Raw genomic sequence first — 26,970 nt, 5'->3', positions numbered from 1 at the left:
AGAGGCAGAAAAAGAAACAAAACAGAATAAGAAGAAGTAACGTGTAATGAGTTACTGTAATTTAAGCCAAGGTGCATTGAAAAGGTACAGTTTGGAGAACCAATTTTTGTCCGTAACATGGTAAGGAAAATTGTAGCAGAACTAGGGGCAGAGGAGACAACTCATTGAATAGTAGAAGCACAAGAGTAGAGGCACAAGGAAGCATGAAGACTTTGTTAGCTTTCAAATGAGTCCTTTAATGAGCTAGAGTACACACACATAAACACACAGCAGCTACATTATGCCAAGTGAACACACAACACTGAAACTGCAGTTCAGCAGATACATCACTAGCAAAGTAGAAGCTGACTTGTTGACCCATTAGGTAACAAATGCCACTGAGTGCCCTGGAGTGTAGTTTTGTGACCATGGTCTCATTTCATATAACTAGAAGTACTCACAGGAGAGAGCAATCACATCCATGAGAAACCAAAGCCAGACAGGTTTGTTATCTGTTCTTCACAACCTTTTTGTAATAGGCAGCAGAATGCAACACAATTGTCTCAATCCTTGCTAACAATAACAGGCTCTATAATATCAATCCAAATTGTCTCCTTTAGGATATCTGCTATTCACATAGGCTCATGATATTTTGTTGAGGAGACACACCATTGAAGGTGTATAAATGCATTGGTTGGAGGAGAGTTTGCAGATATGGCTGCACAGAATCAAACCGTATTAAGTTTTCTGGCAATTTGCAACTTAGGTTTGTTTGTGAAGGTGAAAGTGTTTTTCTATGGAGAAAGGGTGTGAAATTACTGCACATTTACTTATAAAGTAGTCTCATATTGGGGTAGTGAACCTGATAGTGTGGTCAGTAATGAGCATGTAGGATATACAGACCTTCATGTGATTCAGATTGTTTTTAACACTTCAAAGGTATACAGACAAGAGTCTCTGGCCCTTTGTTCTGCTCTAAACTAGTACCATAGAGCTAAATTGAATCACACCAGGTGGTGGTACAAATTTCTGCCATGGCCGGAATCAGCTAGCATTACTGATTCTTTATATTGTGTTATTGATGCATACTTTTCAAAAACTAGTAGGATTGATAACATTTATATATGTTCCCCTGCTATTGTTTACATTTTATTTATATTAATGTACTGTACATGTTCTTTACAGTAACCTACACATTACACCACTGTAGTACAACAATCAGGTTCAACTTTCCAGTGTAAATTAGTTGTATTGTTCTTAGCAGCGACTGCACTGCTAAGAAAATCTGTTCAAAATGATGGCCACCAATCTCAATGCATGCCCAACATCAGCATATCATATTCTGCTGGCCTGTTTCAAAATTGCAATGGTATATTGTGAATAACATCACAGGCAGCAACACTCCTGTCAACTAAGTACCTACCTGTATCCACTGGGGTCTCAAATAAATTATATTAGAATTCTATATAGTAAATGAAAAAGTGTTGTGCCAAGATGGCTGTGAACTTCCTCACTGACATGAGGTAGTTCTTTATTGTGCTGGAACCAAATCCTCTCACATACAACTAAAGATATATCTTGTGACAACTCAGCTAAAACATTTTGCAATAACTGACTGACATTCGTATACAAGCAATGATGTGGAAAACAAGGTTCAATAAGATGGTTGTATACAATGTTGTAGACATTTACAATACAGTGTGATTGGTGATGTGATAGAATTATCTGCATATACATCCATACTCTGCAAACCACTGTGAGGTGTTTGGCAGAGGATGCTTCCCATAGTATCACACATTAAGGTTTCTTTCCATTTCATTTGCGTCTGGAGCTCATAAAGAATGATTATTTAATTTCCCTTGTGCATGCTGTAATTAGTCTAATCTTGTCTTTGGAGTCCTCATGGGAATGGTACATAGAGGGCTTTTGTATAGCCCTAGATTCCTCACTTAAATGTGGGTATTGAAATTTTGTAAGTAGATTTTGTGCACAATAGTTTGTGTCAATCTTCAAGCATCTTTCCAGTCAGGTTTTTCAGCATTTCTGTGATGCTCTTCCATGAGTCAATGAAACCAATTACGATTAAGCGCTGCCCTTCTTTATACATGTTCATTACCCCTTGTATGACCTGACTGGTGTGGTTGCCACATACTTGAGCAATATTCTAGGATGAGATGTATGAATATTTTGTAAGCAATCTCCTTTGTATACTTTTTCCCAATATCCTACCAGTGAATAAAAGTTTTCCACTTGCATTGCTTTTCCTCTGGTTGAGTCTGTGTGATAATTCCATCATAACTTCCAATTTTTTACATCTAGATGTTTGTATGGGGTGACTGATTCCAGTTGTAACTCGCTAATATCCTAGTCATGGAATACTTATGTTTCTACATTTTGTAAAGACCAAGGTTGTGCAGTAGTTAGCATACTGGGCTCTCATTTGGGAGGATGGTGGTTCAAATCTGCCTCCAACTGTCCAGATTTAGGTTTCCTGTAATTTCCCTATATCAGTTCAGGCAAATACCAAAATGATTCCTTCGGAAGGGCGCAGTTGATGTCCTTCTCTATTCTTAACAAAAATAATCCAAGCTTGTGCTCCATCTGTAATGACCTTGCTGTTGATGGGACTTTAAACCCCAATCTTCTTTCCTTGTTTTTTCTACATTTTGTGAAGTGCACTATTTTACATTTCTGAACATTTAAAGCAAGTTGTTTATCTTAGCACAACTATGAAATTTTAGAAGATCTGACTGAATATTTGTGCAGTTGTTTTCTAGATAACTTCATTATCTACAAAAACTCTAATGTTGCTGTTAATATTGTTTGCTAGGTCATCAGTATAAAACATGAACAACAAGTGTCCCAACGTACTTCCATCAGACATGAACAAAGTTACTTCTGTATCTCCATCCAAGATAGCATGCTGCATTCTCCTTACCAAGAAATTACCAGTATAATCACAAATTTTGTTTGACATCCCATAGGATTTTACTGATGTTAATAAGTGTTGATATGGTTCATAGTCACACTTTTTGACAGTAAAGAAATATTCCATCTTTTCTACTGCCTTGGTCCATCACTTTCAGGATGACATCTGAGTAAAGTGAAACTTGCATTAGACATGATAGATGTTTTTGGAATTCCTGCTCATTAGCTTGGAGGAGGCCATTCTGTTTATGATATCTCATTTGAAATTGTTAAGGCTATCGTGGCCACTTGTTGACAAACTGCCTATTGGCTTCTGTCTCGGGTTCTTTGGCCGACGTTCATCTAATGATTTTTCTGACGTTTCGCCAGCACGAGTGGCTGGCATTGTCAAAGCTTCACCCTCCATTGCCGGTGGTGAACTGGAGCCGAGCTCACGGCCGCAGACTATATTTACCTGGCGCACCAACATCCGAGGGCTTCTCTGCGGTCATTTCCGGTGCGGTTCTCCTCTTGCTACCTGCGACGGTCGTTCGCTGCAGTACGGGAAGCCAGGACCCGTTTACCTTAAGGCTTTCCGCTTTCTTGTTGAAACTGTTCGCATGTTTTTGTATTTCTACAGCTTCTCTGAACAAGCGCGTGTGATAGTGCTTCTCTACAGCCAGAACTTCCGTGTCGGCGAATTTTATTACGTGGTCGGTCTCATTCAGCGCGTGCTCTGCCACGGCCGATTTCTCCACCTGCCCCAACCTGCAATGTCGCTTATGCTCTTTGATCCTGGTGTTAATTGATCGTCCAGTCATTCCGACATAAACTTTTCTGCATGTGCATGGTATACGGTATATTCCCGACATTGCAAGTGGGTCTCTTTTCTCCTTTGCCGATCTAAGACACTCTTTGATCTTCCTTGTCGGTTTGAAAATCGTCTTTATGCCATGGTTGCGCAATATACAGCTGATTCTGTTCGTCACTCTGGGAATGTATGGCAGAAAGGCCGTACCCGACATTTCTTTTTCTGGTTCCTTACTTCGCCGAGTGTTTGGCTCTGTTAAACTTCTAATGTAATTTGTGGAGTACCCATTGCTCCTCAGAACAGTTTCCAGGTGTTGCATTTCTCGTTTGAGATGTTGCGGCTCATGTATTCGTCCTGCTCTCATTACGAGCGTACTAATCATACCTCTTTTCTGGCTCGGGTGGTGGTTTGACAGTTTGTGATGGTATCGGTCCGTGTGTGTCGGTTTTCGATACACGCTGTGTCCCAGGTTATCGCCTTCCCTTGTGACCAGCACATCTAGAAATGGCAGTTTCTTGTCCTTTTCTACTTCCATGGTAAATGTTATGTTGGCATGGAGGCTGTTCAAGTGTCTTAGGAAGTCACCGAGCTGTTCTTCACCATGGCTCCACACCACGAAAGTATCATCGACGTACCTGTACCACACCTTAGGTTTGCAAGTCGCCGAGTCCAGTGCATGTGCTTCGAATAGTTCCATGAAGAAGTTGGCCACCACTGGACTGAGAGGACTACCCATGGCGACGCCTTCCAGCTGTTCGTAGAAATTGCCATTCCACGTGAAATAGCTCGTGGTGAGACATGCATGGAAGAGCTTTTTGATGTCTTGCGGGAACATGGAACCGATGTGCTCCAGAGCGTCACTGAGTGGCACTTTCGTAAATAGCGAAACAACATCAAAGCTGACCAGGATGTTGTTTGGTGCAAGTTTCAGCTTCTTCAGCTTCTCAGTGAAATGTCCTGAGTCCTTAATGTATGTGTCGGTCTTCCCCACGTGTGGCTGGAGCAGAGAGGCCAAGTGTTTTGCCAGTTTATACGTTGGTGAGCCAGGAGCGCTAACGATCGGTCTCAGTGGAACGTTGTTCTTATGGATCTTGGGTAATCCATACAGCTGAGGTGGTAGGGCTTCCGTGTTGCGCAGGTTTCTCTGTATGTCTGCCGGCAGAGAAGACGCCTTGATTAATCGATTCGTATTCCGAGTGATACGCTGTGTCGGATCTGCGCTTAGTTTTCAGTACGTCGTCAGATCTAATAGGTCTCGGATCTTTTGTTCATAATCTTTGGTCTTCATTACGACGGTCGCATTCCCCTTATCGGCAGGCAGTACCAATATACTCTTGTCAGTGTTGAGATTCTTAATGGCTTGTACCTCTTCTTTCTTCAGGTTGCAAGTTGGTGGTTTTGCTCGGCGCAGTATCCTGGCTGTTTCCGTACGTATTTCCTCTGCCCTTACACAAGGAAGGGTCTGAATGGCTGCTTCGGTGTTGGCAATGATGTCCTCCATAGGTATAGTTTGACAATCCCAGCCCCTCATGCTGGGTAAACGTCAGAAAAATCATTAGATGAACGTCGGCCGAAGAACCCGAGACAGAAGCCAATAGGCAGTTTGTCAACAAGTGGCCACGCAAGCCTTAACAGTTTTGTATTACGCCTCTACGGGGAGGAGATTTGCAGATTGTACTGACGCCTTGACCAACGACGGAAGAAGAAAGCGCGACTGATGTCCTCTCTCGCCTTTCTGTCACGGTGCCGAGATGAATGTGCTACACCGAAGTTCTTGAGATGTAAGCGCCTATTCACCACCGCCCAAGCACATCGTATCTACGACAGAATGGAACGAGCTTTTCTTCGTGAGCGAATACATATAAGACGGAGAGACTTGGCAAGAACGGATGAGGAACTTCTGGACATTTTCTATCAACTAAGTAGCAGAATGTATCGAGACGACTGGGACAAGATCGACAGCATCACTCACAGGAGCATGCAGAACGAACTCGAGCGCTGCACCGAGCGGCAGAAGAAAAAGTTTGAAAGATGCCAGAAGCAGACCAACAAGGCGATTCCCGACATGTCACACACAGTGGTCAACCTCACTGAACGACAATTGTCCAAAGAGGAAGTGTCTGTTCTCAAAAAGGAGGGAATTTTGCTATCATCCAGAGAACTATACCTATGGAGAACATCATTGCCAACACCAAAGCAGCCATTCGGACCCTTCCTTGTGAAAGGGCAAAGGACATACGCACGGAAACAGCCAGGATACTGCGCCGAGCAAAACCACCAACTTGCAACCTGAAGAAAGAAGAGGTACAAGCCATTAAGAATCTCAACGCCGACAAGAGTATATTGGTACTGCCTTCCGATAAGGGGAATGCGACCGTTGTAACGAAGACCGAAGATTATGAGCAAAAGATCCGAGACCTATTAGATCCGACGACGTATCGAAAACTAAGTGCAGATCCGACGCAGCGAATCACTTGGAATACGAATCGATTAATCAAGGTGTCTTCTCTGCCGGCGGACATACAGAGAAACATGCGCAACATGGAAGCCCTACCACCTCGGCTGTATGGATTACCCAAGATCCATAAGAACAACGTTCCACTGAGACTGATCGTTAGCACTCCTGGCTCACCAACGTATAAACTGGCAAAACACTTGGCCTCTCTGCTCCAGCCACACGTGGGGAAGACCGACACATACATTAAGGACTCAGGACATTTCATTGAGAAGCTGAAGAAGCTGAAACTTGCACCAAACAACATCCTGGTCAGCTTTGATGTTGTTTCGCTATTTACGAAAGTGCCACTCAGTGACGCTCTGGAGCACATCGGTTCCATGTTCCCGCAAGACATCAAAAAGCTCTTCCATGCATGTCTCACCACGAGCTATTTCACGTGGAATGGCAATTTCTACGAACAGCTGGAAGGCATCGCCATGGGTAGTCCTCTCAGTCCAGTGGTGGCCAACTTCTTCATGAAACAATTCGAAGCACAGGCACTGGACTTGGCGACTTGCAAACCTAAGGTGTGGTACAGGTACGTTGATGATACTTTCATGGTGTGGAGCCATGGTGAAGAACAGCTCGGTGACTTCCTAAGACACTTGAACAGCCTCCATGCCACCATAACATTTACCATGGAAGTAGAAAAGGACAAGAAACTGCCATTTTTAGATGTGCTGGTCACAAGGGAAGGCGATAACCTGGGACACAGCGTGTATCGAAAACCGACGCACACGGACCGATACCATCACAAACTGTCAAACCACCACCCGAGCCAGAAAAGAGGTATGATTAGTACGCTCGTAACGAGAGCAGGACAAATACATGAGCCGCAACATCTCAAACGAGAAATGCAACACCTGGAAACTGTTCTGAGGAGCAATGGGTACTCCACAAATTACATTAGAAGTTTAACAGAGCCAAACACTCGGCGAAGTAAGGAACCAGAAAAAGAAATGTCGGGTACGGCCTTTCTGCCATACATTCCCAGAGTGACGAACAGAATCAGCTGTATAATTCGCAACCATGGCATAAAGACGATTTTCAAACCGACAAGGAAGATCAAAGAGTGTCTTAGATCGGCAAAGGAGAAAAGAGACCCACTTGCAATGTCGGGAATATACCGTATACCATGCACATGCAGAAAAGTTTATGTCGGAATGACTGGACGATCAATTAACACCAGGATCAAAGAGCATAAGCGACATTGCAGGTTGGGGCAGGTGGAGAAATCGGCCGTGGCAGAGCACGCGCTGAATGAGACCGACCACGTAATAAAATTCGCCGACACGGAAGCACTATCACACGCGCTTGTTCAGAGAAGCTGTAGAAATACAAAAACATGCGAACAGTTTCAACAAGAAAGAGGAAAGCCTTAAGGTAAACGGTCCTGGCTTCCCGTACTGCAGCGAACGACCCTCGCAGGTAGCAAGAGGAGAACCGCACCGGAAATGACCACGGAGAAGCCCTCGGACGTTGGCGCGCCAGGTACATATTGTCTGCGGCCGCGAGCTCGGCTCCAGTTCACCACCGGCAATGGAGGGTGAAGCTTTGACAATGCCAGCCACTCGTGCTGGCGAAACGTCAGAAAAATCATTAGATGAACGTCGGCCGAAGAACCCGAGACAGAAGCCAATAGGCAGTTTGTCATATCTCATTTGGTTTGAGCTCAGAATGTTATAATATTATATGACATGTTAGGGTTCTGTTGATCCCATACATGGCTATTCCTGCTGTTTGTAATACCATTGTGAGTAAATGAAGTCTCAGCCATAAATAGTCCAAAGTAGAGGAAATGTGTCTACAGAACAAGCTGCTGAAGTAACCACTGGCATCATTGGATTTATGGAGTAAAGTCTGTCTATCTTGGGATGGGATCCTATGCAAAATGTGTCAGCACTCTTCATCAAACTCAGCCACTGTGTGACCAACAGAATACAGTATTGGCAAAATGTCTAAACAAAACATAGCAAGAGGAATTTCCAAATGTAAACAATAAAGGTTACTAAGTGATCAGTGTAAGCTTACCAACCTAACACTTATGGAATGTCGTCCTGCTATTAATGTATTTGTTGAACATGTTAAATAAAGTGTACCACACTCCAGCAATAGATTTTTGATGTCATAATGTTATTTGCACACAACATTCCTTATGTGATGATCAGCTTTGTAATACGCAAGGGTCTCCAAATTCGAACCAGATATTAAGTTACACCAATTAGCACCATATCACCAAATTCTCTGGTGGTAGACTAACAAATTACTTTATGCGACTGTACTGAATATTACATGATGTTTATGTTTTCTCTCCCAGGCACTGACTTAGTAACTGTGCATTCTAATAGCTTGGTGTGTACTGATAGTTACAAATTGACTGTTGGGTATTGGGTGACTACATGATATTAATGTAATGATTGCTGAACACAAACTAAGACTTTGTGTGCGGCTCCTATTTATAGGCATGCATAATACAGGAATCACAAAATGGTAAAATAATGCTTATTACATGTTAAATAATAACATAAAAAGCAGAAAGATTAAAAGAGATAAAGATACAATAGTGCCATATATTTGTTAAACTAATAGCTGTATAATTAGGAAATTGCCAAAGTAGCAGTACTGTTTTGTGGGAGAGCAATATTAACAAAAAGAGGATTCCCTTAGTTTTCTAGTAAAATCTTGAGGAAGTGAAATTTTCTGATTTGAATAATCAGCAAACTAATAAGTTATTTTAATGTAAACAGGCACTTTTGGAATCAGAGAAATCAAAGCTATGGAACTGTGGTACTGAATTTTGAAAAGAAGTACAAGGGGTAGTCAAAAAGAAATGAGCCAGAGTCTGGAATGCACAAAACAGGTGACAGGAGGGTAATATTGTGGCATGTGTAATGAGGTGTGGTTCCAACGAGAGCATGGAAGTTCACAGCCCATTGCTAAAGTGCATGCGTGTATGTCACACAACTATGCATCATTGGTGACTATGCATCAATCGTCCAACACTGCCAGTTGCATTGCAAACAGTGACATGGAGGCGTCAACAGAAATGCAAAGAGGTGTTATTCGTTTTCTGACAGTGGAAGGAGTAGGAGGGACAGACATTCATCGACGAATGTCACAAGTGTACGATGGCACAAGCGCGTCGGGGAAGGAAGGATGTTGTTAGCCGTTGATGCACAGTCTGGAGCACCACACTGCATTACTGATGACATCATCCAGCTGGTGAATGCACTCATTACCCAGGACTGCTGAGTGACAGTGAAAGCCATAGCCACCGTGGTCGGATTCAGCATCGAAAGTGTTCACACCATCATGATGGAATAACTGCACATGTGGAAATTGTGTGCCCAATGGGTGCCCCACAGTCTTCAACCACACCAGGAACCATGTCGAATGGCCCACTGTCTTGCTCATCTCCAGTGTTATGCTTGGGATGCGAATGTGTTCCTGGCACGGGTGGTCGCTGGAGATTAGTCATGGTTCATCACTTTGAACCAGAATCAAAACGACAAAGTCTCCAGTGGAAGCATCCAGTGTCACCACCACCACCAAAAACAGCCAAGGCCATCCTCACAAGTGCAGGAAAGGTTATGCTGATGTTCTTCTTTGACCAAGATGGCCCTCTTCTGATTCGCTTCCTGCAGCATGAGACAACAGTGAATGCCCAGTGTTACTCACAAACCTTGATCATGCTTCGCCAAGCGATCAAAACGACCAGGCAATATCACCCATGGGGTCATTCTGCTCCACGACAATTCAAAGCCTCATATGACCAACACAGTTGCGGCACTCCTGCAGAAATTCAAATGGGAGGTTCGCAGCCACCCTCCATACATTTTGCACCTCTCTCCCAGTGATTATGCCATTTTTGATTCCCTTAAAAAGGCTCTGAGGGGGCAAACAATTCTCCTCGGACGACGACGTCCAACTGTATGTGCGGAACTGGTTAACATTGCATACCCGGGAATTTACGAGACAACCATTCACCACCTTGTGTCACAGTGGGACAAATGTCTCAACAGCCAGGGTCAATACTTCTAACATACAGGTACTGGTTTCTGTAATTATGCCTCTGGCTCGTTTCTGTTTGAGTGCCCCTTATACATTTTAAGAGTGGAAAATTCTGGAACATGAAAATTTTGTATACTGATGTCTTTTGAAAGATGAAGTTTTAGGGAAAAGTTAAGACATTTCTTGGAAAGAGGAGAATGAAAACCTTCAAATGAACTATATCAGTTTAGAAAGAAATGACTATTTGCTCATAGAAAATTTCACCTTCATCACATTTGCATGTATAATTAATCACTAATATTCCTTTAATGAAAATGTTTCCATTAGAGCCAAATGTACTGTTATTATCAGTAGTCTGCAAACTATCTGGTGAGTAATAAATTTTTATGAAATACAGCATGTATAAGAAATTAGCTATTTTGTGTAACTGTCGTATATCTACTACTAATGAACATATGTCAAACAGGGAAAAAATAATATTGGTGTCAGGGGTGGTATAAGAACAAGTAAGGTGGTTCCACCTTGCTCTCTTAAAAGTGGTGGAGGATCCTGAGATTGGGCATTTACACATCACCTAAGGAAGACAAGTAAATGTCTATAAGTCCAGGCGGAACAAGAAATTTAGCTGACTAAATATTTCGTACATTACTTCTGAACAACAGTGTTGAGGGAGTTGTATATTCTTAATTTGGTCTTCCAGTCCCTAAGTACCCTATCTCAAATGTTTAGCAGGGCACCCCTTATAACACACTGTTTAGTTTTTGGAAACTTGCACTAAATCATGTTGTATAAGCACATTGAATTCATACTTCACATGTCGATAGTAGTGCCATTCATGTGGACCAGCAGGTGAGACAAAACACCACCTGTATTCAGGGAGAATAGGTTTAAACTTCTTGCATAGTCATCCTAAATAATGTCTTCATGATTTGCCAAAATCACTTTTACTGTATCGATTTATTCAATAAGGTGATGGTCAGCAACTTTATCTCTTTTCTTGTTTGCAACTGGATTAGTACTTGGGCTTCTAATAAACCCAGTGTCAGTATGACATGAAGCCCCAAATTTTCTTCTGTTCTTTGATTCACAGTTGCTACATACTATGCAAATAATTTAAGAGTAAAGGCAACAATTCACCAGATACTAAAAGCTTGGAGGTGTTGTCGACAGGCACACAAACAAGACAGTAAACTTCACTAGCTTTTGAATCAATCCTTTTTTGAGCTAGATTAAAATTATTTATGTTTGTGAGTACACGCTATGTCAGAAGACAGCATGCATTATTGCTTCACCAGTTTTCGAGTTATTTTGATGCTGCAGTCATCTTAAATATATAGATTGGAATTGCAATACACATCACTTTATGAAGTAAATAATACTATATTTAAAAGTCTATGCTCTTAGCTTTCATCTAAGAGTAAATTGAAAGCTTAATTTATGTTGATTAGGCTATCTTATCTGCACCTTAATTGTTTTGACCAATGTGTGTGCACCTGTGGTATCATATATGCGACTCATGATTTAAGGGGATGAGCGTGGAAGTTCCATCCAAAAATTCGACTGAAGGAGCTGTAAGTTTTGCAGAGAAGTTAATGCGAATAATTTGACTGAGGACAGCTGCATGTAAAGGTGGAATGCTAACAGTTCAGTTGTCTATTTAGCACCTTTTGATTTCCTCAGTTTTTTCTGTAGTTATTTCTACTTTATTTGAATCCAAACATTGCTCGTGGTTCTTTATTTGTTTTGTCATTATTTGTAATGTTTTACTAAACCATTGTCGTGAGCATGTACTAACTACTCACAAGTTCATATCTTGATTTTTATATTTCATTATTGCTGCTTGTTTTAAAGGCTCTGTCCCTGTCTTGTTCATATGTTCATTTTTGCAGCATTCGGGATGTTTTTTGTTATGGCTTCCTTAATGTCTTTCCCATAATCTACTCACATATACATAAACGAAAACTAGTACACTCTTGCCCTATGTGAAATATAAACAACGGTTGAGGTGACAGTTCAGCTCTCTACCTTTGTAAACAGTCAAGCACAGTAGATGACACATACAAGGGATGCACAAAAATATGAAGAAACACCAAAAACACAATGCATTACAATGCCTACACACACACACACACACACACACACTCTCTCTCTCTCTCTCCGCTCTACGGTAGATCATAAAGGCTCAATAACATTGAGATCTGATGGTGACTATAGTTCCCAGGGGAGGTGTGCAAACAGGTGCCCTATCATCTTTGAACACAGCATCACCATTGGAGAGCAAACATTATACCATTAGGTGGACCTGATCAGCCAAAATGGTCACAGAATCCTTACAGAGTAGCCATGGGGCCCATGGAGTACCACAACATGGCTGTCCAAATCATCTCTGAACCCCTGCCATGCATTACTCTTGGAACGTAAACTCGACAAGACTCATTGATCTGAATGACTTTCTTCTGTTGCTCCGTAGCCCAGGTTTTATGACTTCAGCACCATATTTTCCTGTTACAGGCATTTGCATCAGGGATGAGTGGTCAAACACTTTCATCCTGATTGGTGTTTCAACAGGTATTGTATCGAAGATTTTTACTGGATATAGGGAAGGTGAAAAATCATCATCTCCTGTGTCACAAACACTTTGGCTACCTTGGTTCCGAAAACACCCACCATATGACATGTTTGAATGCACTGAGCTCTGACATAATGCACTCACAATTACACAGAACACTGTTCTAACCATGATCGACACTTGCAATATATTGAGGACATTGCACAAATGCCATTTGTGGTCAAATACAACAGTGCAACCTGCTGACTTGGCTAGCATTTGCATTTATGTTCAAGTTTGCATTTCTCACAGTGTTTCTGTATTTTTGCCCACCCCTGTAGAAACTAGGAGATTATTGCTTAGCATTACAAAATTATTTTTTTAAACCATGACTTAAAATTTCCATCACCATAATTGAACTGTGTTAAAGACTAGTACAATATTTTATCACAAACAGACATATATTGTTGACTGTGGTTTACATTATAAATATTGTAATCTGTGGTTAAGTGAATGTAATTTTCCTGTTTCAGTCAACAATGACATCTTTCACAACTTCAGCACAATAATTTAGTACTTGTACATATTAATTTTATTTTATATACACTCCTGGAAATTGAAATAAGAACACTGTGAATTCATTGTCCCAGGAAGGGGAAACTTTATTGACACATTCCTGGGGTCAGATACATCACATGATCACACTGACAGAACCATAGGCACATAGACACAGGCAACAGAGCATGCACAATGTCTGCACTAGTACAGTGTATATCCACCTTTCGCAGCAATGCAGGCTGCTATTCTCCCATGGAGACGATCGTAGAGATGCTGGATGTAGTCCTGTGGAACGGCTTGCCATGCCATTTCCACCTGGCGCCTCAGTTGGACCAGCGTTCGTGCTGGACGTGCAGACCGCGTGAGACGACGCTTCATCCAGTCCCAAACATGCTCAATGGGGGACAGATCCGGAGATCTTGCTGGCCAGGGTAGTTGACTTACACCTTCTAGAGCACGTTGGGTGGCACGGGATACATGCGGACGTGCATTGTCCTGTTGGAACAGCAAGTTCCCTTGCCGGTCTAGGAATGGTAGAACGATGGGTTCGATGACGGTTTGGATGTACCGTGCACTATTCAGTGTCTCCTCGACGATCACCAGTGGTGTACGGCCAGTGTAGGAGATCGCTCCCCACACTATGATGCCGGGTGTTGGCCCTGTGTGCCTCGGTCGAATGCAGTCCTGATTGTGGCGCTCACCTGCACGGCGCCAAACACGCATACGACCATCATTGGCACCAAGGCAGAAGCGACTCTCATCGCTGAAGATGACACGTCTCCATTCGTCCCTCCATTCACGCCTGTCGTGACATCACTGGAGGCGGGCTGCACGATGTTGGGGCGTGAGCGGAAGACGGCCTAACGGTGTGCGGGACCGTAGCCCAGCTTCATGGAGACGGTTGCGAATGGTCCTCACCGATACCCCAGGAGCAACAGTGTCCCTAATTTGCTGGGAAGTGGCGGTGCGGTCCCCTACGGCACTGCGTAGGATCCTACGGTCTTGGCGTGCATCCGTGCGTCGCTGCGGTCCGGTCCCAGGTCGACGGGCACGTGCACCTTCCGCCGACCACTGGCGACAACATCGATGTACTGTGGAGACCTCACGCCCCACGTGTTGAGCAATTCGGCGGTACGTCCACCCGGCCTCCCGCATGCCCACTATACGCCCTCGCTCAAAGTCCGTCAACTGCACTTACGGTTCACGTCCACGCTGTCGCGGCATGCTACCAGTGTTAAAGACTGTGATGGAGCTCCGTATGCCACGGCAAACTGGCTGACACTGACGGCGGCGGTGCACAAATGCTGCGCAGCTAGCGCCATTCGACGGCCAACACTGTGGTTCCTGGTGTGTCCGCTGTGCCGTGCGTGTGATCATTGCTTGTACAGCCCTCTCGCAGTGTCCGGAGCAAGTATGGTGGGTCTGACACACCGGTGTCAATGTGTTCTTTTTTCCATTTCCAGGAGTGTAGCATTCAACATTATTATATAATTTCTCTTTTGTTGCAAATTTATAAATTGGAAATGACAGGACTTTCGCAAAGCTTCACAGTAATTTGACACAACAATTTAACAAACACTCTGACAAATTGTCTCCTTCTGTATATTATATTATCATTATTAATTGCATTATCATATTTTATGTGAGTTTAGGCGAATACAGCAACATACCCATGGAACAGTTAATGATGTGGATAGATACACATGCATCTGAGTCTGCAGTGTTTGCTGGCCCCATGTCAGTGATGGCAAATGTTGCGCTATCAACAAAGAGACCTATTGTGAATCATCCACATTATGAGGATATAGAAGCCAGGTCTGTTGTTCAGCTCTTCAGTATCAACTAAATGGCATTAGGTAGATAATAGGAAGATGTAATTTGTATTGGCATGAGTGTCTGTTGTAGCTCTGTCATCAGATGTAGATTTTCTATATACATTCTATTGTTTAATGTGTTATATGTTAATGGCTTGATTACCTGTAGACCAGATTCAGATTATTCAGATTCTTTATTAGCCATTGACCACATGTATCAGAACGGGCTTTACATTGTTAATTACTATTTTTCCTTGACCATTGCCCTTCTGTGTAACAGTTGCTTTTTGGCGATATTAATGCAGGTCAGTAATTAGGGCACTACATTATATTGCAGACACTATAATGTGGCAGTCATTGTGAGTATAACCAAACAAGAACTTATAACACCCAAGGGGAGAGGAATGGAGTGGGGGAACAAGCCCTCTAGCAGCAGGGCTGGCAGTTTACATCTGCGTTCTATGCTCCTACGAAAGCAGAACTGAAGTAATGGTTGTAAAAATCACTGATCTCTTCTCATGTTGTTAGGGTCATCCTCAAATCCCATCAAAGACACAGATTAGTCTCTTCACTCATTTCAAAATAAAATAAGAAACAAAAACAACAAGGAATGCAAAACACAACACAAAGAAAAGCGGAAGACACAAAGCATTCAGTAAAGGCTGCGGCACAGTTGTTTGCTGAGGCAGGCAGTGTCATAAACATGGTAATTCTGTCTTGACCTGTACTGGTATCTTACAGAACCACAGTTCAAAACACCCCTATGTAAAACTGCCACGTTACAGTGTCTGCATAATAGTGATGCTATGTAGTGTTCTTCAGATATTGTTTACACTAGTTTCCTCATGTTTACTCAAATGAAGGTATGTTACACTTTAGGGCTTGCTAAGGTAAACGTTCATTATCTTTCTTAGGGAACGTACAAAGAAGGTGTACATGATATTTGGCCGAAGACCAGCTTGGCAAGTGTTTGAAGTTCTTTCCGACATGGGCGTGGACTATGTTGTCCTGGAAGAGGCCTGGTGTTTACCAAAAAGCAGGTTGGTTAAATTTTTTGTATTGTATGAAAGCTGTTACTAGTACAAGATATTTGCTCCACAGTAGTAAATATCAAAACCTTGATGGAACTATGCAGTAGCAGGAAAGAAAATTATTCTTAAACATATTTTCAGTTTTTCTAAGTTTCGTATGTCATTCCAGGGAAGAAAATAGATACTGCTTTCCATTAACCTAATTGCTTGTTGGGCATAACATCTTATTTCTTGAAAAACTACAAACTATTAAAATTAAATTATTATACTTCAGTACATAATTTTTCACTAAAATAATTAAAAGTGTTGATGCCACATTAAGATTGAGTTTCCCCACATTCAATACATGCAACTCTCACTGAGTGCCATTACTAACACAGTAAGTTGTGCTTTTCTCAATTTAGAATCATGTCATGCTGATAGCATAAATTTGCTTATTTATTTCTTCTTGTGTGATGAAGGGACCATAATTTGTTCATGTGTGTGGTTGCCTAAATTTAATTATAGCTTTGACTTGGTTTTTGGTTTACTGATGCACTTCCTAATGAATGAACAACTTGAGGAATGAAGGTATTTGTGTTAATACTATGAAATTAATTGAGCAGACTAATACAAAAGACAATTTTCCTGTCAGTTGCTAATGTTTTCTTGGAAAATAATATTTTTTAAATGATGTAAAATATCAGAGCATTGTCAAAATCAAATAATAGTGTTGTTATTTCATTGATTCTCTTTGTTCTTCTCCCTGCCATGTTACTGATATAGATTTTCAAGCAATGGAAAGTCCAGGGTGGAATAACAGCAATATGAAAAAGATAAATTGCTACTCACCACATAGAGGAGGTGTTGAGACACAGACAGACACAATGAAAAGACTGCTAAACATTTAGTTTTTAGACAAAGAAGTCCACACACACACACACACACACACACACACACACACACACAACTGCTTGGGCCCCTTGAGCCTGAGTGACTGTATACAGTAACTCTTTGTGTGTGTGTGTGTGTGTGTGTGTGTGTGTGTGGTGAGTAGTTCTGTAATTTGTATTTCTTAATTCTATAACTCTTGTTTTTCATCTTGATAAGCATCTAATTAGAGTACACACTCCATGGAAATGAAAACAGTTACTGATGAGGTTTTCATTATGGATGTTATCTTTTTGAGTGCAGATTTTAGACATTTCAAGTGCATTTATCTCAAAATATTTTGTAAGGATCATTGATAACCAAACAACTGAGTGGCTGTGGACCTCCTTCACCAGGCTATTCATTTGGTTTCTTTTTTCTCACCCAGTATTGTTATTTCTGATTTTGCAAGTGTAAATTTACTTTTAGCTTCACGGGTTTTGAAATCCAGCCTGTTACTATCACTGGACATTGATTTCCCTCTAACTCTACACTGCAGTCTGTGCCCTGGTATCCTGGGTGATTTTACTACTTGGTCTTGTTGTCCATTCTTGCAAGTGGTTATTTCATTGTGCTTCTAGTCAGTACCACACTTATTGTTAGAAGCAACTATCACAGACATAAAGACAAATCCTTCTCTTCTCCCTAAACACAGTATGACATTCATCACTGCAGTTGTGTATTTTGGAACACTCTAGCTCATAGCACATCCCTTCAAATGAACTATTCCTGGATGGTTCTAGCAGATGCTGTGCAAAATTGGTCATAATTTGTGTTCCTTATGCATGTAGGCAACAACAGTTGTTCATCAGATACAGCACTTAAGACCTCAGTCTACATCTTGCTGCCACCTGGAAGCAGTCTGATGAACACCTGCACCTTCCTTAAGCTACCGGCATGAACACTGATACATGGCTGGCACCTCACACACAACAACCACACTATGTATTCAGTGAAATTATACCCACCAGCACCATTCTGGCATGTTTACTTTTTTTATCCCAGTATGTTATGTGTAACAACAGATCACTCATTCATTAGCTCAGTTACACTGTTTTGTTTTCATGCTTAATACGTGTTGCTTACTCGAGCCCCAGCATGGCAATTTCAATAACAAACTTTACTGCCCCTTTGTCAAATCCCCATTCAAATGTGGTATTTCCACATCATGCGTTAAGAAGTATCATTTTGGACTCGTGCAGCATCCTCTGTTTGGTCATGGTAGTTAGTGTGATTAAAATATTAATGCTCTCCTATTCTTCCTTTATAATTTGCATGTGTCAGTGAATTTGTACCTCCTTGATGATACATTTAATAGAATTATGCAGATTGCTCTTTCTTTTGCAAACCAATTTTGGTGCCGATGTTATCTTACTTTTTCATTGCCAGCAGTAGCATCCATGTTTTCTAATACAGTGAAGCTTTCTGCTAGTTTTTACTTCACTAATAGATTGTCAGTATGTTCTGATGTACATTTTTCTTGCTGATGTTCATAATCTGTCATTGGTATCAAAACTAAGGTACTGTGGAGACAATAGTCATCGCACTGATTGACATTCTGTGTTTGGAGATGGTCATTTATGAGACGTAAATTGCAGCAGCCACTCGCCTTTGTTTCTTCACAAGGGACCAAATACGTGATAATTTAGAAACTATTTCAGATGTAATTTCTGTATTAATTACCACTGACAGATATTATTTATTGTGCTATTAAATTTGTAGAAAACATACCAACAGAGATACATTTGCCAAACTTTTCAGACATATGGTATTATTGCACTCATGTTGTAGTGTTCTGACATTTGCTTATGAGTATTCTTTCTGTTACCAGGGCAGGATGCAGCATCCTAGAAATTTGGGATACAGTGGAGGAGAAATTGCCTTGGAATCCTGTTTGCCCAAAATTGTTTCATGGGGATCCAGACCCATTTGAGAGAGTATTCTCAAATGGCATGTATGTAGTCCTAAAAATACATCAGCGGGATCAGACACCACCTAGCTATGTTGAACTGGTGCCCCCAATGGAGTATATCATGTAGACACCCACGAATGAACTGAAAATGAATACCAAAGAAGAGAAAGATTAAGTGTTGTATATGATTATAGTAAAGATTTTTAATATTTTATGTGACTTAGCAAGTGAACTGTATTTTTTGTTTTGTTTTGTACTGTTGAATTTTATATTAAAATTTGACTGGTTCATAATGAATGGTGGCACATGAATTCTATTTTGGCATGACAGCTATTCTCCTAAATAACCCACTTTCTCCCCTCCCCCCACCTCACCTCCCCCCCCCCCCTCTCAGTCTGTCTGTGTGTGTGTGTGTGTGTGTGTGTGTGTGTGTGTGTGTGTGTGTTTGTGACTTACACATACCAGTTGTGTAAGAACTTTTGTGCTATTTTTACTATAAACAAGTTGCTGTTAGATAAACATTTTTGGTTCTCTGCTAGATGTGTATGAACCTAGTGTTGCATATGCTGAAAATAACAACATATCAGTGTGGGCATTTTGAAACAACATTGACATAGGAAATACAGGGTGGTGCATGAAAAACTGGCTCTGAGTACAGAGTGCTTGCCAGTTACACATGAATTGTTGCCTATTATGAGCAGATACAAGAAAAAATAGATGAACATGTAATTATCAAGTAACAATTAAATAACAAATAACCTAATGCTGTTGTATCTGCTCACGGCGGGCAACAGTTCACGCGTAAGTGGTGAGCAGCCTGTACTTAGGCCAGTTTTTTGTGCACCACCCTGTACTAAAGACCCACCATATCTTTACACAGGTGGCAACAAGTATCTACAGGGTAGCAGTCATAAATTATCTATAAAAACCATCCTTCATATCAGTCTGTCTGTCAGTGAAAATCAGTGCAGTTGTTCCTAATATTAGCCTTCACATGCAGCCAGAAACATGCGGCTGGAGCCTTTAATTTATAATAAGTAGTGAAGTGGCATTTCAGGATGTTGTTGGTGGCAAGTATTCCTGGTTTCAAAGCACCTAGAAATCTTGCCTGAATACACTCTGTGGCAGAAATTTGTATATCGGAAAGCTTCCAACCAAATGTGTTCTGTATGGATTAATTAATCATGATATCCATCAGACTGCGCATGTCCCAAATTCTTTAGTCCATTATTAATTCATTGTGAATAAAACTAGTCAAAAAATAAGAGCAGATAGTGGAATGAACAAGGAGGGAACACTATGAGCAGTTGGCTTTTATATTAGTGATAGAAGGAAATTAGGGAAAGAAACAAGTGTTACGAACTGGAAGAGACATAAAAGTGGTGAAAAAAACAAGGAAGAGACTATGACAGATAAACATGGATAAACAAACTGTAAGAAATTAACATTATGAGAAGGTAAGTAATGGAATCAAAATGCTGTCGAAAAAGTTCTCAGTTGCAGAGATATAATTCAGTGAAAGCCATACATCAGAATACTGTAAACTGCATCCCTACATATTCTGCCTTTCACATTCCTATTTACATGTAGAACTTATATGATCACCATAAATATTTCAATAAGTCAATATACAGTATGTTCAAAACCTGTAGGGTCAAAATTCTACATGTAGAAGACAAGCATAAACTGAGTATTTTGAGAGAATGAACGAATACCTTGAAATGAAGGCTTCAGACAAGACAGTATTTCAAATTAGCAATGTATTACCTGGCAAGGTGAACTGATTATGTGGTCAGGGTGGCAACACCATCATGTTTACATCTGAGAAGCAGGGGGGGAAGACAGTATTAACATACATTTCAGTACTCTTACAGGTGGAGTGCGACCACATTGTATGTACCACTGAATGAAATGCCCATTTAGAACAGATAAAGGACATACAGTATATATTACTCTGACTGCTCATGACACTTCCCAGGGAGTATCCATAAAACTACTTTCCCCTGTGATGTTGCTTCTTTCCAATGGTCTGTATGTCGATTCATTGTCCTGTTTCAGTCACAGATGATAATGCCAACTCTTTGTTAGAATCTATGCCACTTATTTTTTTGCATTTTCAGTTTTCTCATCTGTCAATGCATTTCTCTTCCCCTAATCATCACATGCCTTTCTTTGCATGCTACACAGACTTTCTGGTTTTCTAATGTCATAGCACTAAAACCTGATGTCACAGCAATAAAAGGTCGCAGTTTTGATTCCCAGTGACCACCTTACTTTTTTCTGTCGTGGAAAGGTCTGAAAGGAGGGTCTCTCAGCCTTGTGAGGCTAACTGAAAAGCTGCTCGAATATAAAAGCAGCAAAACTGACGTGCAAGTCACCAAGGTAGCAGTTTACTCTAAAGGCTTGTACCACACTAGATAACAATACATGACATTAATTTATTAGTAACAAATGCATCGGCCTTTATTTTTTTGGGGTTAGAGAGTGAAATGCTTGATTAATTTTGCTTACAGATCTTAACTCTTTGCAAGAGTCCAGATCAGTTCTATAAGATTTAGGTCGAGACGATATAGGGGAAGCAGGAAGGGAACCATTTACTTGCAAAATTTTGTCAGTCGTATAAATAGGAGAGGGTTGGTACTCCTTCATTAACTGATTGGCGACTCCATACAGTCCTGCGTGCACAATGACCATTGGATTAATAAAATTAGAAGGAAGGTTAGCGTTGGCCGTAATTTTGAGTTATTGTGATCGTTTCATAGCTTCTGTTACTGCTAATAACAAGACACCAGTACCTATGAGCTTTAATTTGTATGCTAAAGCACTGAAGATGATCATTATGTGATAGAAAATCGATTTTGCTGTTAATAAATCATCAAAATTATGGCCATTGCTGACCTTCCTTCTAATTTTATTATTCCTTCATTAATGTCAAACATTTAGTTTTCCTTGTTGCTATGTATCTTTAACTTTTTTCTCTCCATTTATACATGATAGCCTGCCATTTTCCTGTTATAGCTATGGAGGAGAACAGAACATGAAACAAAACTCTGCATTCATAACAATGAAAAGTTGATTGGCACTGTTGTTTGACAATACTCTATGCAACATTTAATCACAATAGCGTGTATGAATCTACAGTTCATCTAACTAAGCTACTCAGCACTTTAATTCCAATGCTTCATTTTCTGTAAAAAATGTAATGTACTATGCTTTTTATGCCAGAATGTTCTTTCATGAGAAAAGCTGTGTATTGCACATAATAATGCAGAAATTGCTATCTAATAACACATTTATCCATATCATCAATGAAATATTTATTGTTTGCATTTTACTTACACTGCTCTGGCCCAGAGATCTGTCTCCTGCTCCACTCAGTAGCATGTCTCTCCTCTCATAATTTGCATACCATTGAGTTACTTAACTTTTGCTTGTTAACATTATTTGCTTACACATTCTGTCTCCATGTCTGTCAGCACTACAACAACTTTCTCTTTTTCACCAAAAGTAATAACATGAACCGTATGTTGTCACAGCTTCCTGTGAAGGTGTTTTCCACTACTACTTTTTGGGCTAGCACTCCTAGGTACCAATATGCACTACATTGAACTGGAATGTGACTGTACCTCATGACCTCATCACATGATCACATGGTTAGAAAACCACTTTGCCTTGTCGAGTAATGTGCAGATTGTTTGTAAACTTCTAATGTTTCATAAGAAACAATGGCCTATAACATTTATGTTAATAGCACTACATTAATTTTCAGCTCATGAATTGGTTTCAAAAATAGAGCATAACTCATTACTGGAACATTTAATATATGCAGTAGAATATAGTGTACAGAAAGCTGAACAAATAGCAGAGAAAAATTTTGCAGCAGACGTAATCCTAATTGTAAGAATTTTATCACTGTGGATAGAAATTTGAAAGAAATTCAGTCACTCAAGCCACAGAGAAGGAATTGGCTGCACAGTAAAATTTGAGGAAGTGATGTTGGATCACATGGGAGTTGATTCATCAGTAAGCACCTGTCAACTTTCCTGCGAAATGCAATTAAAAAAAAAAAAATAGTCTGGAGAGTAATGATGGAGCTCAAATTACATTGCTGTCATAGACAGTGTGTGCAAACAGTGGTGCCAAACGATTGTGAATTCAGAGCTCAGTTCTGTCAATTTATTATTAAGCAAAATACAGCTGTAATTTTACAAGATTACCTAACAGGATCTCATTTACTTACAACCAGTTTGGATGTTGCACTTTACCTGATGTTAGTTCTAGATGTGCTGCCACAATTATTGGAGACTGTAGCTATTAGTGTCTGTGAGAGGATATGGTTTCAATATATAATGGTGCATCATCTCATTTCAGTATTAGTGCCATGGGGACCTGAACAAGATATACTCTCATTATTGGATTAGAAGCGGAGGTCCTGTGGACCGAGCGATTGCCAGATTTCTTTTGTATAGATTTTTCCCTCAAGGGTTACGTAAAGTTGTCAGTAAATGAAACCCAAATAGAAAGTGAAAGTGAAGTGGTTGCATGTCTCATTGTATAACAAACAAGGATATTTGAGAGACTGTGGCAAAACTTTGTGCCGTTTTAACACATGCATTGAGATTATCAATCACCAATTTGCACAGCTGCTATGAGCTTAATTTACTATTATACAGTATAAATTGTTTATGCTGAGAAAAAAACCTAAGTATTCATTTATGACCATTAGTTCCTTAACTCAAAATACTGATCTAGGCCCCTCTACCATCTGTATAATTTTGGCCTTAAGGCTACAGGCACATGTGTGATTTTTCCATTGGGATTCAAGCTGGAAAAAATGCAGCAGGAATTCAGCACACACACAGAGCCACACACAGGTGGAAAAACTGCTGGGCATTGGCAGTGAGATTGCCAAGTACGTACACACGAGAAAAAACTTGTCAATACCAGCAATGGACAGTGTTTTATTGGGTAGCAATTCAGTTTTCGCACTGTCTATTACATGCTGATTGTCCTTGAAGTCAAAGGCAGCAGAGGAAATAGTTAATCCTCCCTATCCTGATGGTAAGTCAATAAAGGGAAAGTTTGTTGTTCTACATTAGGAACTGAAGGAGTATCCCAATTTATTTTTTGAGTAGTATCGAATGTCTGTTAATTCATACTAAAGACTTATCTATAATACAAATAGAGGCATCAGGAATTTTTTTTTCTTGATTGTACTCTTAGGTGTGGCAGATGGGAGGCTATGGCCATGAAGAAGATTCAAATTTGTTCTAAGCAACTAATCTGGAGTAAAAATTTACACACACACATTAAATTTGTCTTAATTGAAACCTTTTGAAAACTATCCTACCCACATACCCCTTTCACATGTATTTGTGGTTGATGAGTCATTTGCTCTATATGAAAATATCTTAAAACAATTTCCAGAAAAAAACCCTTAATGCCTAAGGTAAAAAAATAAAGACTATCAAGAGAAAGACATTTTGTACATATGGCATTTTAGCTTGTAAAGGGTGGATTTTGCACTGGCTGATAGATGTGTTTTGAATCTGTTGGCATAATTATAACATGTTGTGTATTGCACAATTATGTGAGGATTGTTGACAGTTACAACTTTGAGGGGAAAGTGACATGTCCATGACAAGTATGTCTGCATGCAGAACTAGAGGCAACACAAGTGAAAAATTTGTCAGGGACCAATCTGCAGACTTTTTATGTTCTATTCATGGATCAGTGCCTTGGCTAAACTGCCTTAAGGAATTAATCTTAATTCACTACCCTAACAGAAATATGAACAACAGCTTCCTTATAAATTTAGGTGAAATAAAAAATAAAACATTTTTATAGTTTTTGTATCTATCAGCTTTATTCCTTTCTTCCTGTGCCATTTTCTCCCACCCTCCCCCAATAAGTGCTATGGTAATTACTAACCACAACTCTGCCTCCATGCTCCTGTTTTTATGGTCTAGACTCATATTGTAAATACATAGGTATTTTTGTACCTCTAGAATTAACAGCTCACTGTTCACGTAATGTTACACATGAACACTGAAAGGTTCTGGTCAGGAGTGTGTGACTGGCAGGACACCGCATGAAAAAACTGCTCATGTGGACACTCGAGCAGAGCATGCGGAGAAATAGGCCAGGTTGCAGTCTGCTGTGTATGACCTTGAAGATGTGCTCCGCATGTGCAGCAGCTGTGTGAGGATGTAGTTAGTTAGATGTATAAGGAATCAGTTGGCACATTTAGAGTGTTCAGGATGAGGGGAGAGGTAGTGTTCAATTGTGGAAAGGCTATGGGCATGGAGGACGTTGGTGTACAAGAAATGGCATCAACAGCAACAAGTGGGTCTCTAGTTGGCAATGTGAAGAAAGTAGCTTGTGTCTTTAATATGGGAAGTTAGGCTGGGGGTATTTGGTTGGAGGTGTTGGTCAACGAGAGCCAAGATTCTCTCAGTGAGCTCACAGTAACCAGCTATAACAAGCCTCCAGGACTGTCTGGTTTATAGATTTTGGGAAGCATGCAGAAGATGGATGTGAAGGGGGTTATTAGGATGAGGAGAGAGATATATCAGGTGAGACATTCTAGAATCAGGCTAAGGATGTGAGTAAGGATTGAAGGTCATGTATGGGGTCACTATAGCTGGGATCATAGGTGCAGTAATCAGACAGTTGGCAAGTGCCTTCTGTCAGGTAATCATTGCATTTCATAACAGAGGTGGAGCCTTTAACTATAGGCAGAATGATTAAACCCTAAAGTTGTGGATGGTTGTTCTTTCTTCCTTTGAGAGGTTTGTGTTCCTGATTCCTGGGAAAGGAGGGTGAGACCCAGTTGGAGGTAAAGAATTCCTGAAGGTGATCATGGGGTGGTTAGGTGGGAGTGGAGGAAGGTCACAGATGGATGATGGTATGAAGTGGGAGAGGCAAAGTTCAATGTTGGGATTTGTTTGGAGATATTGGTGGCAAAAAAGTGTTTCTACAGTATGAATTGATAGAGCGAGAGAAGGTATTTGATGAGTCCAGCATGATTGAACTTCGCTGTAGGGTTAGGCGAGGCCTTTGGATAAGACTGAAATTTTTGTATGATTGAGGTTTTGGGCAATAGGTCAACAAAAGTGTTTTGATTTTGTTTAGGTTCTGGCTTTTGAGAAATGTTGGGAGTTTTGTGCACATAGCAGACACAAAAAGTCAGCAAGGAGGGGTTTGGGTGCTGTGAGGGGTTGACAAGGGCATTCAGTGGGGTATAGGATATGTATCGATGGGTAGTGGCACTCCAAGGTAGGAGTAAAATGTCAATAAATTGGAAAACTTTTGGAGATGATGTTTGTAGTGCACTTCCAGGTGTTAGAGAACATGGGTTTCAAGTGATGAGAAAAGGTGTATATAGTTGGGGTTGTGCAGTAACAGTGAATGAGGGATATGGATTGGTAGAATCTGAAGGCTCAGGAAGCATTTAAGGAAAAGGATGTGGGCCTGTGTTTTAGCTGGGGATATGATACTTTTCTGCACTGATGTAGATAAATGGAGCAGGGGTCCATTTTGGGATGGGATGTTGCCAGGGAGGAGGAAAAGCAATGTACATGACATCAGGGATTGGTAAGTATGGGTAAACACTGTAGGGCAATATTGGAGGAAAACTGTGTAGTATCTGATGGATTATATTGTTGCTACCCTCTGCAAAGATAATTTTTCTGCCTGTACCCTACATTATGTGGAAAGTCACTGATGTAACCCATCAGTCCAAAATGTTTTGAGAATGGAATAATAAGAAATAGAGAAAAGTTGAGGTGATAGTTTTAATACTTCAAGTGTTCTTCATGGTCTCCTCCACTCAACAAACAGATCGTTCATAAAACCATGCAAAACTGTCAGAAATCTCATTCTTTTAAATGTTGCTCAACTCGTGCATCACAGCTCGAATGCTAGTTGTTTTCAAAATACTGACCCTTCATGCTAGTTTCTGCACTGTCATTTTGTGGTAGGTTTGTATTGA

General features: G+C 40.6%; 1 protein-coding gene across 1 annotated transcript in view; it reads left to right on the top strand.

Moving 5' to 3' along the window:
* LOC126184444 (probable C-mannosyltransferase DPY19L1) overlaps positions 1-19,274 on the top strand; it is a 227,090-nt gene extending 207,816 nt beyond the window's left edge. Inside the window, exons 12-14 of the mRNA XM_049926835.1 lie at positions 14,964-15,126; positions 16,040-16,165; positions 18,897-19,274. Of these exons, the coding sequence (XP_049782792.1) occupies positions 14,964-15,126; positions 16,040-16,165; positions 18,897-19,104 (497 nt within the window). The 3' untranslated portion in view covers positions 19,105-19,274. The remainder of the gene's footprint in view (positions 1-14,963; positions 15,127-16,039; positions 16,166-18,896) is intronic.
* The last annotated feature ends 7,696 nt before the right edge of the window (positions 19,275-26,970 follow it).

This window comes from Schistocerca cancellata, chromosome 4 (assembly GCF_023864275.1).
Source record: "Schistocerca cancellata isolate TAMUIC-IGC-003103 chromosome 4, iqSchCanc2.1, whole genome shotgun sequence".
NCBI classification, from domain to species: domain Eukaryota; kingdom Metazoa; phylum Arthropoda; class Insecta; order Orthoptera; family Acrididae; genus Schistocerca; species Schistocerca cancellata.
The sequence above is the reverse complement of the archived record's forward strand: the minus strand, read 5'-3'. Positions and strand labels throughout refer to the sequence as shown.